Source organism: Hippoglossus hippoglossus, chromosome 12 (assembly GCF_009819705.1).
Source record: "Hippoglossus hippoglossus isolate fHipHip1 chromosome 12, fHipHip1.pri, whole genome shotgun sequence".
Taxonomy (NCBI): domain Eukaryota; kingdom Metazoa; phylum Chordata; class Actinopteri; order Pleuronectiformes; family Pleuronectidae; genus Hippoglossus; species Hippoglossus hippoglossus.
Window position 1 is genome coordinate 14,272,466 of NC_047162.1, and position 13,069 is coordinate 14,285,534.

Genomic DNA, 13,069 nt, shown 5'->3' on the forward strand with positions numbered 1-13,069 from the left:
CGAATCAAAGAAAAATGCCCAATCTCACAATGTTAAAGAGTCTGGATCCAGACTAAAGATTTAATTATTTCTTCCCTGACTGGTACTGCAACCTTCCATGTTTCGTGGAAATCTGCTCAGTTGCTTTTAGGTGATCTTGATTTCAAACAAACTGACCGTGTTCAAACACAAATATCTCTGTTCTCCTGCTTTGGGTTTTTTGGTTCATATGAGTTTTGTTAGGCGATAATCCAAATGATGATTTGCCAATTTGGAACTTAATCTACTGAAACATAAGCAGGTAAATTGGCACCTGAGTCTACAGTTAAACAAGTCATGTTATCACCTGCTCTTAGAGGAAGCTGCCAAATCTCCAACCATAAAAACCTGCACTCTCACACCTTTAAAGTTACCAGGATGCACAATCTATAAACCCACTGCTGAACTCTCCACAAGATGTCAGGAGCATTGTTTACATTCCTTAAATGGATGAAAACTCCCTTCAACCCAACCACGACTAAATCCTAATCAATGTTCAGACTTTATTCTGCTCTCATGTGAAAAATGTCACCACTCCTCTAGTTGAATCTTGAAAATAGTCAGGCCTCTTGCCCTATACATCCATAGCGGTGGGATTCCCCCCCCACCACACTTCAGACATGTCAAGTCCCTTCCTCACACCAGTCCCAGAGATTACAAGATGCTTCATTCCACCCCAGAGATCAATTTAAAGCCCCCTCGCAGGCCTTTCCCTTCCCTATTCAAAGCCGTCAGAATCCTGTCTTGTATGATTTCTGTCTGAATCTCTGAAGGCTTCCACCACCTGACCGATCACAAATCCCATTTGCACCTGGTCATGTGCAACCATTTCATGAACTGGACTGGGTTCTATGATTCTGACACGTTTGCAGTGGTTAACAGCAGAATGTGTCTCGCATGTAAGTGGTGTATCCATAACATGTCAAAGACGGTGGCTAATTAATTCCTTCGGCCTGATACACCATTGAACTTGCAGCTCAGTGTATTAATGATCAAATTAACCAGTCCATGGCCTCCAAGAAATCTTCTAATACCTCAAATCCAGGTCTTTAATTGCAATCGTTCAGTTATTCACACTCTGATCCCAGTATTTGAAGCCTTCAAACATGCAGAAATACATTAGATCTGTGTTTCCTGGATGTTTGACCATGACTGGAGAGAGGACGCAGACAAAAGCCATAAAATGATTAAAATCCTTGTGACAGTGTCCATATTTTCTTACTGTGTGTCTATAGGGTTTGACTTTTTGACAGCCTACTCTTCTCAACTCACGGTTTGTTAGCAGGATCATGCACAAACTGCCAAACAGATCACCAGGGAACTTGGTGAAGGGATGCATTATGGGTCAGTCCTCAAATTTTCATGCGAATCCAGGAATATTTCAACATATTTGTTGCTTTCTCAGAGAATCGTGAAAAACTTGATGAAAAGATTCCGAAATATTTAGGGAGTTGGTGAATTAGTGTGTTTTTAATTTCACGGGGATCTAAATCAAAATCTTGATCTAGTGGATTTAAATGTGGTTTCATAGGCGAGTATGGTGACAAATAATGTTAGAAACCTGTAACTACCACCAATGTGTAGCCGAGATAATGTAATGTTGGGTCTTAATGATAGAATCAAGCATATTTTAGGATCTAGTAAATTTAAGTTGTTTCATAAGGGGGTAGTTGAGCCTTGGGGGATGTATGCAGTCTGCTGAGTGCCTTTCTAGTTTGATTTGGGGTGGATCCAAAAAAATGGGGACTACTAATTGCAGTCTACTCAATTGTAAAATGTTTAATATCGATTTGTAGTGGTAATATATTTCAACATAATACCAGCTTGGTCCACTAACACTGGTTATTTATTCCTAATTGGCTGTCAAATAAAAATGATTAATACATTGTGTTAGAAGTAGTATTTCTCCACGCAGTATTTCTTCTTGCGTGATGTTTGAATATGAAAAACAGTACAGGAACAAACAACCTCTACAAACCAAGTGTTGAGGAAGGAAAAAACAAATCTTTGTTCTTCTCACACATCACTTGTGCTTTGCTGATTATCACAGGCAGATGCTGGAACATTCCCAGCACATGCAGAACGTTGCTGGAAGGCAAATGTGTAGCTGCATGGATGTTTCTGTTATTAGTGCGGCTGCGACGATGCTTAGGAGGCAATCAGGGGAAGAATGTAGCTTTTTTTTTCATCTCCCACTTCGCCAATGTGTGGAAAGCACAAGAGAAAATAAAGGTCAGAGGAAACTGTGATATTATAATGGATTGTGTTGTTTTTAGTAAAATCAGGAAAAGCCACTGGAACATGTATTCTCCGCGGTTCGTCTATTTCTCACAGTGTTAACATAATTTCTCTGGGTTAAATCACAAGTACGTTTTCATTCACAACGACTTAACATTTCCACAGAATATCTGAGCAGAAAGACTATTAAAAAACTATTAAATAATAGAAACATTCACGATATAATCATGGCAAATTAACCTTTTATTTCCACTTAGTAACTGCAGTGAATATACATAGATGTCAGTGTTAATGAATTGAATCAAGCAAATGTCTCCTTAATTAAAATGTGGTGGACGTAGCAAATGCAGGAGTTCACTTTATTGTACAAGCGAAAAAGATTTTTGCTTATTTCCCACTATGAATTTATTCCATTTATTAGAAATACAATATGTAACTTTTTCTCCACAAGGGGGTCTCTCAATCAAAACAATAGTAAGACGTAGAGTATTTTCATTGATTAATCCAAGCAGCTAGCTATGCTAACAAACAGAACCACTAATGGATGACACTTTCTCCGCAGCCATTCAGAAGGAGCCAGTTTATGTCTCGTTGCTTCTATTTTTCATCGCATTACATGGTAAGTTCTTTAATTTGATGCAGCCCCAGTAGAAGTATAACCTTGCACACATTAGTACACCCGTGAATTGGACTGAGCTGACTGCATAATCAGCCCTGGATGCTTTGCTGCAGGTCAACTTAGCATTTGATCTTTTTTAACAAGTGTTGATTCGATTTCAGCGTCAGTCTGTTTTTCAGCTGCAGTTTGAAATGCGTCCCATCGAGCATTCATCCTTCAGATATAAATCTTCCACATGACGACTCTGGAGTAAAATGATCCCAAATGGCTGCACACGTTTTCACTTTCCCTTTTTTTTTTTTCTCCCTCATTTCATCAATATCAAAACTTAACACAGGCTGATATCTTATATCTCTTTGACCTTTTCCCTCTGATCAAATCACGTCCCGACCGTCGCTGAGCCGACACAGCATTAAACACATAATCAGTCCTGCAGTGCACACGGCTCCATTGATAAATAAAAGAGGGGGAGATTATTATTATTACAGTCCACTGATCCAACAATGTGTTGTTCTGTGTCGGGCCATCTTGTGAATGCCGGACTGGTATTTATTTACAGTGAGATTCGTGCGCTCGTGCTGTCCTGAGCAAGGACCTGGTTGTTGTAGCAGATGAATAGATTTGTGTGTGGGTGTGTGTGAGAGCTTTTAAAAGACATGCCATGAAGCCATGTTTCTTTGTCAACTTGTGATAAGCTTAAGTGTTTGTGCCCCGCTGCAAATCAATGTAGTTGTTGATGCTTTTCCGCTGCAGAGCCTGATCTTTCTAACTCTACACTCTCCATTCCTGTTGCTTCCCTCTTACCTCGTCCTTTGTTCTTTTTAAAGTTCAACTGTTTGTGGTATTTTGTCTGGTCATGTGGGAAAATAAGACCTTAAACACAACAACAACCTAAAGAGCACAGCCTCTAACACATTATTGGTGCATGAGGTTGTTTTGCGTATGCAGAGAATTGCCTGTTGTTTGCATCCAGCAGAAACGGAGCCCCATGATGAATGCAAGTCCAGTATTCACTCTGCATTTATACGTGTCTGTCTCGGCCAAACCCCACGAAAAATATTCGCTGCGATCACCGGGGTTGTCGTTATCATTGCCTGACTGCTGTTTAGTGCCGGAGAGATAAGAGGAGCGTTCCCGCTGTGTACAGATGCTTGTTGCTATAGGAAACAGGATAGATGAGAGTGGACTTTGACAGATTTACGCCCGACACCGTGGGTTAAAAGAGGCCAGAAAACAGCCGATCAGGACTTTACAGGCAGGATTGAGAATGTATTTCAGTGTAGGTGTCAAAAAAGCTGGTGATGGAAACTGATGCAGCTCTAAGTCAACTTACAGAGGTAACGATTTATAAAAGTGACATGACAAACGCTCAGTTACGTGCTCCCAACATTAACTACTGCAGCTTCCGTGACGGCTGACAAATATGTTGATGAGACGGATGTGTCCGTTTCTACTGATTTCTGAAATGAAATGGAGGAGCAGTGACATTATCTCACACACACACACACACACACACACACACACACACACACACACACACACACACTTTACATAATTGTAAAGGACACTCATTCCCCTTACCTTCACCATCACAACTAAATGCCCAACCATAACCCGAGCCCTATCTCAGAGCCCACCGGCTACCGTCTGACAACGAACTGCCCTCTGGAATATTTTGAGGCCTCTGATGTGGGGGCCAAGACTCTACAGTTTGGTATTTGCAATTCATAGTCCAACTAATTTCTTTTATCACATTAGTTGAGAGTCTCTCTCTCAACACAAACCACAAATAATACTTTTCGTAGGTGTTTGGTCCAGGTGATGTTTTTTGGCTAAACTCTCATATGAATGCAGCTAATTTAAAAAGCCAATAAATGAAGAATTACGGTCAATGTGTTCTGCCTCTTTTGCTTGTCTGCTCAAACGTGATTGGTCAACCCAGAAACTGAAAGCAGAAAACTTAAGGCCCCAAAATCTTGTCCCTCGCCTATAGATTCTGTTTATGGAGATTAACCAAACCCTAAACATGATGATAACCCAAGTTAGAACCTTTAAAAAGCCCTTTAAAGATGCAAGGACCAGCCAAAATGTCCTACACACACACTAAATACCTGTAGGTTGGTGGTTCCCGGGCTCAGTCCCACTAGCACTTGTCCGTCCAGCAGCTGGGCGACCTTCGGGTCCTTCACCCTCAGTGAATCCTTGACGAGCTGTGTCACCTCCACCTGCCAGTCCGTGCCCAGGAGGAAGTTCTGCTGGCCCAGCCCGTCCTCATCCGTGGGTCCTCTAACTTCTCTGCTGTCTGCCACGAAGTGTGTGAGGACGCGCAGGGTGGTGCTCTGATACTGGGCCACACAAGGATTGTCCGTCCTCTCCTCCGCTGGATCACCATCATCCTTGTCATCCGTGACCCTCTCGTACCTAAAGCAGCACGATAAGAGGAGCAGATGAGCGATGGAAATAAAATCAATTACTTTACAACCGTGTGAGTAAAAAGTACAGAAAGTGCTCAGGAGGAAAAGATACTTTGAAGGTTAACACTAGTGTAATTTTACTTTTCCCGACTGCAATTCGGTGTAATTCATTTTTTCCTTATCACCGTGAATGTCCACAAAGTCTCCGAACCCCTCTGATGTATTCTCTGCAGTCGGAGCCTCAACTGTCTTGTGTGCGGCAGGTTAGCCTGACCTCCCAGGAGTCATAGGCTCCCAGTGTTTTCAGAAAGAAAAAACCATTAAAACAGCTCGCAGTGACAAACTGCCGCTTTGCTTGCTTTCTCATTTTCTTTCAAAGGGCAGCTGATATTTTGCGGTGTGTCTGCCATTTATTTAGCCCACAGCAAACACTTTGCAGATATAGATCTCTGAGTATACGTTTTTATGGCAAATGAATGTTTTGCAAGCTCAGCCCATTGAATTTTCGGACACTTTGTCCTTATCCTTTACTTCTTTCCTGTTTAAGTCCAGTTCATATTATCCTTTATGAAATTAAAAGACCCACATTAGACTACAGAGGGCAGGAAGAGAAACTTTGTTGGATTTAACTGCACCCCCCCAAATTCAATTCAATACCACAAAAAAATCATTAAAACTCCAAACTACATCCTTGGCTCCTTGACTATAATACGTCATATTAAGTAGAGCCTGATACCTGTCAATATTTTGATGTCTCCAACTATATGAGCCATTACAAAGTTTGGACTATATCTTGCACAGTTGTGATGCTATCATGGGTGTAGAATCAAGATAGATGGGACAGACACACAAATGACTGTGGTTCCTGCTCCATGACAACACACTCAGACTCAGGGAGAAAACTACCAGTCGTGGCAGGTAAACAACAACAACATATTGTATTATGGTTTCTGGCTCTTTGAGTTGAGCTGTGGGAGCTGCAATGACGGGTGAAATGCAGCCTCGGGACACAGATCCGCTCCGAAGACTCGACCACGCTGACGAAGACGAGGTCGTTGGGCGTGCAGATCACTGTTATCCGTCCGCTCTTCACCGCCCATCGCTCTCCGTCCCCGAATAGCTTTGTTTGCAGTGTCATTGTCAGACTCTCAATCTATATTTCCTCACAACCGTTTTCGAACACGACTTTCCTGTTATCTATTTTTCAACTCTCTCACTCTACTTCTCTCTCTCACCTTTTTATTATCTTTCTCCAGCACTGCCTGCATCTCTCTCTCTCTCTCTCTCTCTCTCTCTCTCTCTCTCTCTCTCTCTCGACCAGTGAGGGGGTTGACAGTGACAGTTTTCATTAGGTTTAATGAGGCATGGCCAGTCAGGCAGAAAAACACGCTGACAGGTTAACATGCTGTGGCCCAATGGCTTAGCATCATTCCTAACCTCCCTCCCTCCCTCCCCCCTTTCTCCTCACTCCACATCAGTGAAGGGACTTCGGTCTAAACCAAGGTGACATTTGTGGCCGGTAACAGAAACACGGGGTCAGGTCATGTTTGCTGCAGTGAGTGACGGGTCAGCCAAGGTGTAATGAGGTGACTCGCTTGCTTATGTGAATGAGCGTGCGCATATTTGGAGCACGCACACATCGATAAACCTGCGCCAAGAAAACCTCCGTTATTTAGCTTGCACTTCTTTTGTTTTTTTTCTCGTTAGCTTACAAATATGCAGATACACATCACATGTCATGCGTTCTGAGTGCAGTGATTCACTCCACAGACATGACTGATGTGACCGGTCATGTGTAACGGGGTATTTGTGTTAGAGCGCCACCCTGTGGGTTGTAGGCCAATGGGAAATGACAGCGGTGACTTGGTGGAAACACTTTGATGTCACTTACTTTGATTTTATAAACAGTACATGAACACTTACATTATTTAGAACGCACTGTAATGTAGTTGAAGTTTGAGATATATGTCACAGTCATAAGATGTTGGAGATAATGAATGACACTAAGGTGTTGTCGGGATGGCCATTGGAAAATAACAGTTGCTGCAAATGTTGTGATGCATTGAATTGTTGCTGTTGAATTCTCTATGTATTGTATCTGTTCATACCAAATAAACTTTAAGTTTTAGCAACATCCTCTAATTATCTCCATTATGTGATTTCCTGGCTCAGATAAGACAACTTTTGAATTCCTTATTTAACGCTGGGGCACTGACTCATTCCTCCTTTACTTTTTCAAACAGTGTTTTTAATAATAATGATGATAGTAATAATGATAATTATAATAACAGCTTCATCTAAATTCCGAAATTCGTCTCACTGATCACCTTTTTTAATTGGAAGACAATGGGGTTAGGGTTCAGTTCTAATTGGCCACATTCCTATTAACAAAATTGAAATTGAAGTTATTAGAAGCATCTTGAACACCTCACGATCCTCTGCACAGATCATTGTGCTTCTCATCACTTCTTTACCCTCAGGGACTTTTCTCCTCCACGCTCTGTGATGCTCAAAATTATCATTTATTTGTATCTTTTGGGAGACGAGTCCAGTGAATGATGAGACGCTCATTACACCACCACTGCTGCTGCACCTGTGCTTTATGCCTCCATATGTCTGAATCCATATATTTTACCAGGTGAAGAATAGTATTTGGTTTCTCGTGCAGGGATTATTAAAAACTTCTCAGCTTAATGACCTAAATAAAGATATTCAGCCTCGACCTGGGACTGTTTTAAAATAGCCAACCCCTGATAAATGGGTGCACACTGGATAAAATCCATTCAGCTCCTGCAGCAGCGGTTTGGCACATCCAGGAGTTTAGGATTGTTTTTAGAAAGTATAAGGATCAAGTTTGTTATGTTGGAAATAGCAGATCTGGCGGCTGTGGTTCAGGTGGTAGAGAGGGTCGTCCACTAACCAGAAGGTCGGTGGTTCGATCTCCTGCACCTCCAGTCTCCAGCTGTGCCGACTATGGCTCTTTATAAATACAGCCGATTACCATAGTTTAAAAGTAGGTCTCACCTCCTGTTCCCCGCACTAAAAGGGACCCTCCATCCTTTAATCTGGCTGAGATCGGGGTCGGCCACGTCGATGAGCAGCGGCAGGCGGGGCATCCAGACGCTCATCTCCAGCTGCGCACTCAGGAAACTGTAGGTGAAGTTGAGCATCACGCTACTCCTCCCTCTCGTCTCCTTTCCGTTGACGTACACGTAGTCACATCGCTCTGACACCTGAGGGAGATAACAGAAGAGAGATGACAGGATGAGAGCCAAAGAAAGAATCAATTTCAAACCAACTACTTGGACAAAAGATGATTTTTAGTATTCCAAACTTGTCTAAGAGCCTCTCTAATAAGCCCTATTAATTTTTATCGTGGCTGTAAAAGTCTAATTTTGTCATTTGAACTGCTTTGGGGGAAGATTAAATTCTGTCCCTTTGTCCGGCTGGAGTTTTTCAGGCCTCATCTGAGATGCCTTGATTGTGGAGGGTTTGGCTTCGCTTCAGAGGAACCTGGAGTCTCAGGTCTGCTCGGTCTCCTCCTCTCTATGCGTTCGGGCAGATGCATCTTTAAAGCAAGTGCACGCGGGATAATATGCGCGTACGTATTTTGACTTTGGTCCAGCTTAACAGATGGAGCCGAGGAAAGACACAAACCTGCTTCAACCGAACGCTCGCTCCAACAGAATTAAGATTGGCTGGATAAAGTACAACTCCAATCAGTGGCCGAGGTTCCTCAGATGCAGCTCCAGCACGCGGAGAGATGATATAACAGGAAACATCAGAAGTGTCTTGTCATTATCTTCAAAGCGGCATAATCTTCCCATCAAACACTTTCTCCCGATGACGGCCAAGTCGTCGAACTTTGTTTGTAATCACCCACATTTTCAATTCATTTCCATCTCCAGTGCCATTATAATCTTGACTGGCACAACTGATAATTTCAGCACATGCCTCTGTGCCGACAAAAAAAAACTAAACGGTAACAAGAAGACTGTCATCTGTCCCCAGTTATTTGCATATAGCTTGGCAGCTTTACTTTCAGATGATGTCAAACCAACTCCTCCCTCTAAAAACAAAACTGACAGCTTGGTGTCTGTCAGTTCTCTCCTCCTCCTCCTCCTCCTCCTCCTCCTCTTTGTTTCCTCTTCCTCCTCCTCTCCCACTCTTTTCACTATAGCTGTACATCCTACATGTTATTATCATCTTCCTGCATGAGAACAAAAAGGATGATGATTAAAGAGGGTGAAGACTTTAATTTAAGTTTGGTTGGATCAACAGTCTTGACTGAAAGCAAAAGTCTTAGTCTTAATTTGTGGTTGTTGTAAACATCACTGAGGAAAGTTCGCTTGAAAACAAATATGAAACTTGCGATTTGGGTTGAAATCATTCGATCATTTTCGGAATGTTATTCAATAACTTGCTTTACGGTTTCCCTGTTTTCAAAATATAAGGATCTGTTTCTTTTCTCTGATTCATATCATTAACTTCACGTCTGTTACTTAGCAGGATTACGCAAAAACTGCTGAACAGATTTTGACGAAACTTAGTGGAAGGAATGTTTAATGGTAAAGGAAAAACACATGAATTCGGATCACAGGGCAGATCCAGGGAATTTGTTCATGGAGAGAATAATTCATGGATCTTGATGGAAAAAAATCTGGCTTGTTCAGGCGACTGATATTTATGACCCAAATAAAATCAGTATTTAGTGAGTATAAGTGTATTTTCATAAGGCGACTGTTCGGCCTTGACAGAGTTATGCACTTTGAATGTTACTCAGTTTTTCTCCCTTTTTTATTTGAAATCTTTTCTGCTCAGTAATTTATTCATTCATTCCTCAGTACAATGAATAACATAAATAATTGTATTTGCAGCCCTACATGCAATTTGTCTTGATCTAAACCTGACACAGGCAGTAGAGGGGAGGGATCTTATAAACAGGTGTGAGGCAGCCGAACTGCAGTGGGATCTATTTTCACGTGTGGAGTTGAGCGGCTTCATGGGAAATCCAAACTGTGACTCCACTTATGTAACTGACGGTGTAGATTCAGTGTGTGAACAGTCGGTGGACGGAGCGGCACAGCCTCACTGCCATTCGCCGGGTGTACATGCAATCGGAAAATTAAATTAAAAACAGATTGTTTTTAAGAATTTAAAGAATTGGCCCCGTCCGCCCTCGCTGGTGCTTAACGGATAATGGGTTCAGTGTGATGAGTTGATGGTAATGGATTATAGTAGTTTGCATGTAAATGAGTGTAATCGTGAAGCGTGTGCGTGTTCGAAAATGGACACATGCTTAGGGGACATGCGGTAATGGGCAGGGTTTCTAAAGCCATGCCGTCCAGAAAGTGAATCGACCTCACTCCCTCACTCTCACCCCCCAAAGCTTTTACTTCAAACCCTCTCTGCCTTTCAGTCTCCACTTTTGTTCCACTGTAATCAGAGCAAGGCCATCTTTATCTTTCCTCATGGAAGCTATCGGAGTTTATAACAGTCAAGATTTCACTCAGATCCCAGGAAGGTAACGTATTATGCATTGCATGAAAAAGAAGCATTTGACTGATCTCTGCAGCCTCGGAATTTGTTATGAAACCTGCGAACAAATCAATGTCTCTTCTCCATGGAAACAACCCATTGTGTTGCTATTCACGCAGGCTTGTAGAAATGTATCCAGAGCCACACGCACAAACTTACAGTACGGACATTACAGAATCCATTGAATTGTGTCGTTTGTGGAGAAGGTGATTTAGATAAAAGAATTGCTCTGCAGAAACAAGTGACGTTTTTCTTACATTTTTCTTGCTTACAGCAGCAATCTGTGCAATTGGCTTCATTCTGAAATCTAAAGACTTCCCTGCACGAGCCTCTGTGCTTCATCAGATACACTGCAGGGGTCTGTGCTATCGACTCGAAAGGAAAAACAACTCATTTTAAAGAAAGATCAAACACTTCCTTGTTCTGATTTTGTTTGTTGAGCCCAATATTCATCTTCAAATTTCAAAGGTGCTTCATTGGCATAAAAAGTTTCCACAAAACAATGTTAGCGAAGCATCAAAATGCAGTTTTGACAAGTCCGCAGAACAACAACTCGGACCAAGATCGATAGACATTTTATTAAAATATATTCCAACAGCATTTGTTTTGCTTGGTCTTTAAAACGTGGACGTGAGCTGGAAGCCAGTCAAAAGCAGCAGGGGTCCGCTGAGAGACTCCGTGTCTTATGACCCTGATATCTGATCGAGTAGGCGATGGGCATCGGAAGGGAAAAAAGACAAACAGCAGCCGCTTTAACCAAACTCATCAGCATGGATCAGAGGAGGACGCCGGTGTGCACCACTGCACTGCATCATGTCCAGAGGAGAGCAGCTCAGCAGAGGAGGGAGGACATGCACCATCAAAACAGGCAATTAGCCGAGACTTTTATTACTGATCGTAACACATTTGCAGAACGGATGGTGGCCAAGGAGCAGACTTTGCACAGAGGTATATGGACCAATTATTATTCCAACCACATTTTGAGTGTGTGTTTGATATTCGAACCGACTTCACCAACTTTTTCAAAACGGTCTCTGGTCATGATTCCGCCCCAAATGAGATTGTAACTTAAAAAATAAAATGAATTAAAAAGGAAAAGTTCTCACTGTGAAAGTATTTAGGTTTCTATTCACGACACTGGTCTAAAATTCAACTAGTAAGGTAATTAGATGGCTCATAATACTATTTTGTGTATTTCTAAAAACTCTTTTTTTATATTAACCTTTATTTATACAGGAAGTCTGAGACACATTATAGCTTTAGAAGATGGACTGTTGCTTTAAAATCACAGAACAGTATAGTATAAAAACAATTTGTAGTTGTGAAACAGAAAACAATGAACGTGGTCCTATGAGGGGTTTTGTGTGGTTCACGCTGGAATAACTTCAGGATAACGACACCCCCACCGTGGAGAAAGACGAGACTTAACCCTCAAAGTTTGAGTGAAACAGTGGAGGAAGATATAGCTTCCAATCAGAAAGTGTTTTATTTTGAGTTCCCCTTTGAAAATTGGATGGAGAGAGGAGGAGCGCCGCTCACTGTTCCCAAACCAGACGGGTGGGAAGGCGAGTACGCTGCCGAGGTCAGCGTCACAATGTGTGGTGATTCAGTGGATAATTAAACCCTTTGAGAGATCTGGCTCTTCTCTCTAATGTGCACGTATGGTGCACAGAAACACTCACGACACAGTTTTTTCTTATTTCTCTCAAAGCATTTTCTTCCTGCTTCTCATAACACAATGGCGACGTGTTGAAGGGCAGATATTAACCGAAACAAGCTCAGTCTTTTCACAGCGTTAATACTTGTGGTTTAGTAATATTTCTTTTACATGAAGACATCTTGTGCAGCATTCCATAAGGTTTTGGATTAATTACCCAAGCTTTCTGAAAGCCAATGAAAATCAACGTACAGAGATTTGAAACTTGCTCGAGTAGGAAATCAATCGAACACTTTATGGTTTCTCAGACTTGTGTTATTGACAAGTTGCAGACACGGGCTGAAGAGAAAACTCTTCTTGTTCCAGTCAAATCGTGTCTTTTATGCAATAAAATGTCCAAATCCATACTGTAGCGCTCATAAAATACTGTGCAGTATATGCAACACCATCATTTCAACATTATTCTGTGGGCATTTACCGTCATTCTCCGCACTTTAAGAACGAGCAGCAACTTCTGTTTAGATCTGTGTAGCTGTCCTGTTGAGTTTTAGCTCCTCGCCTCATATCAGGTGAGTAAGTATATAT

At 41.9% G+C, this 13,069-nt stretch overlaps 1 protein-coding gene across 3 annotated transcripts in view; it reads right to left on the reverse strand.

Moving 5' to 3' along the window:
* The window catches only part of LOC117772070 (transmembrane protein 132C-like), a 129,198-nt gene that overhangs the window by 4,640 nt on the left and 111,489 nt on the right, over nucleotides 1-13,069 (reverse strand). For all 3 annotated transcript variants that reach the window (XM_034603008.1, XM_034603009.1, XM_034603007.1), the window contains 2 exons: nucleotides 8,314-8,522; nucleotides 4,987-5,296 (listed from right to left, as the gene is read on the reverse strand). In XM_034603008.1, the coding sequence (XP_034458899.1) occupies nucleotides 4,987-5,296; nucleotides 8,314-8,522 (519 nt within the window). The remainder of the gene's footprint in view (nucleotides 1-4,986; nucleotides 5,297-8,313; nucleotides 8,523-13,069) is intronic.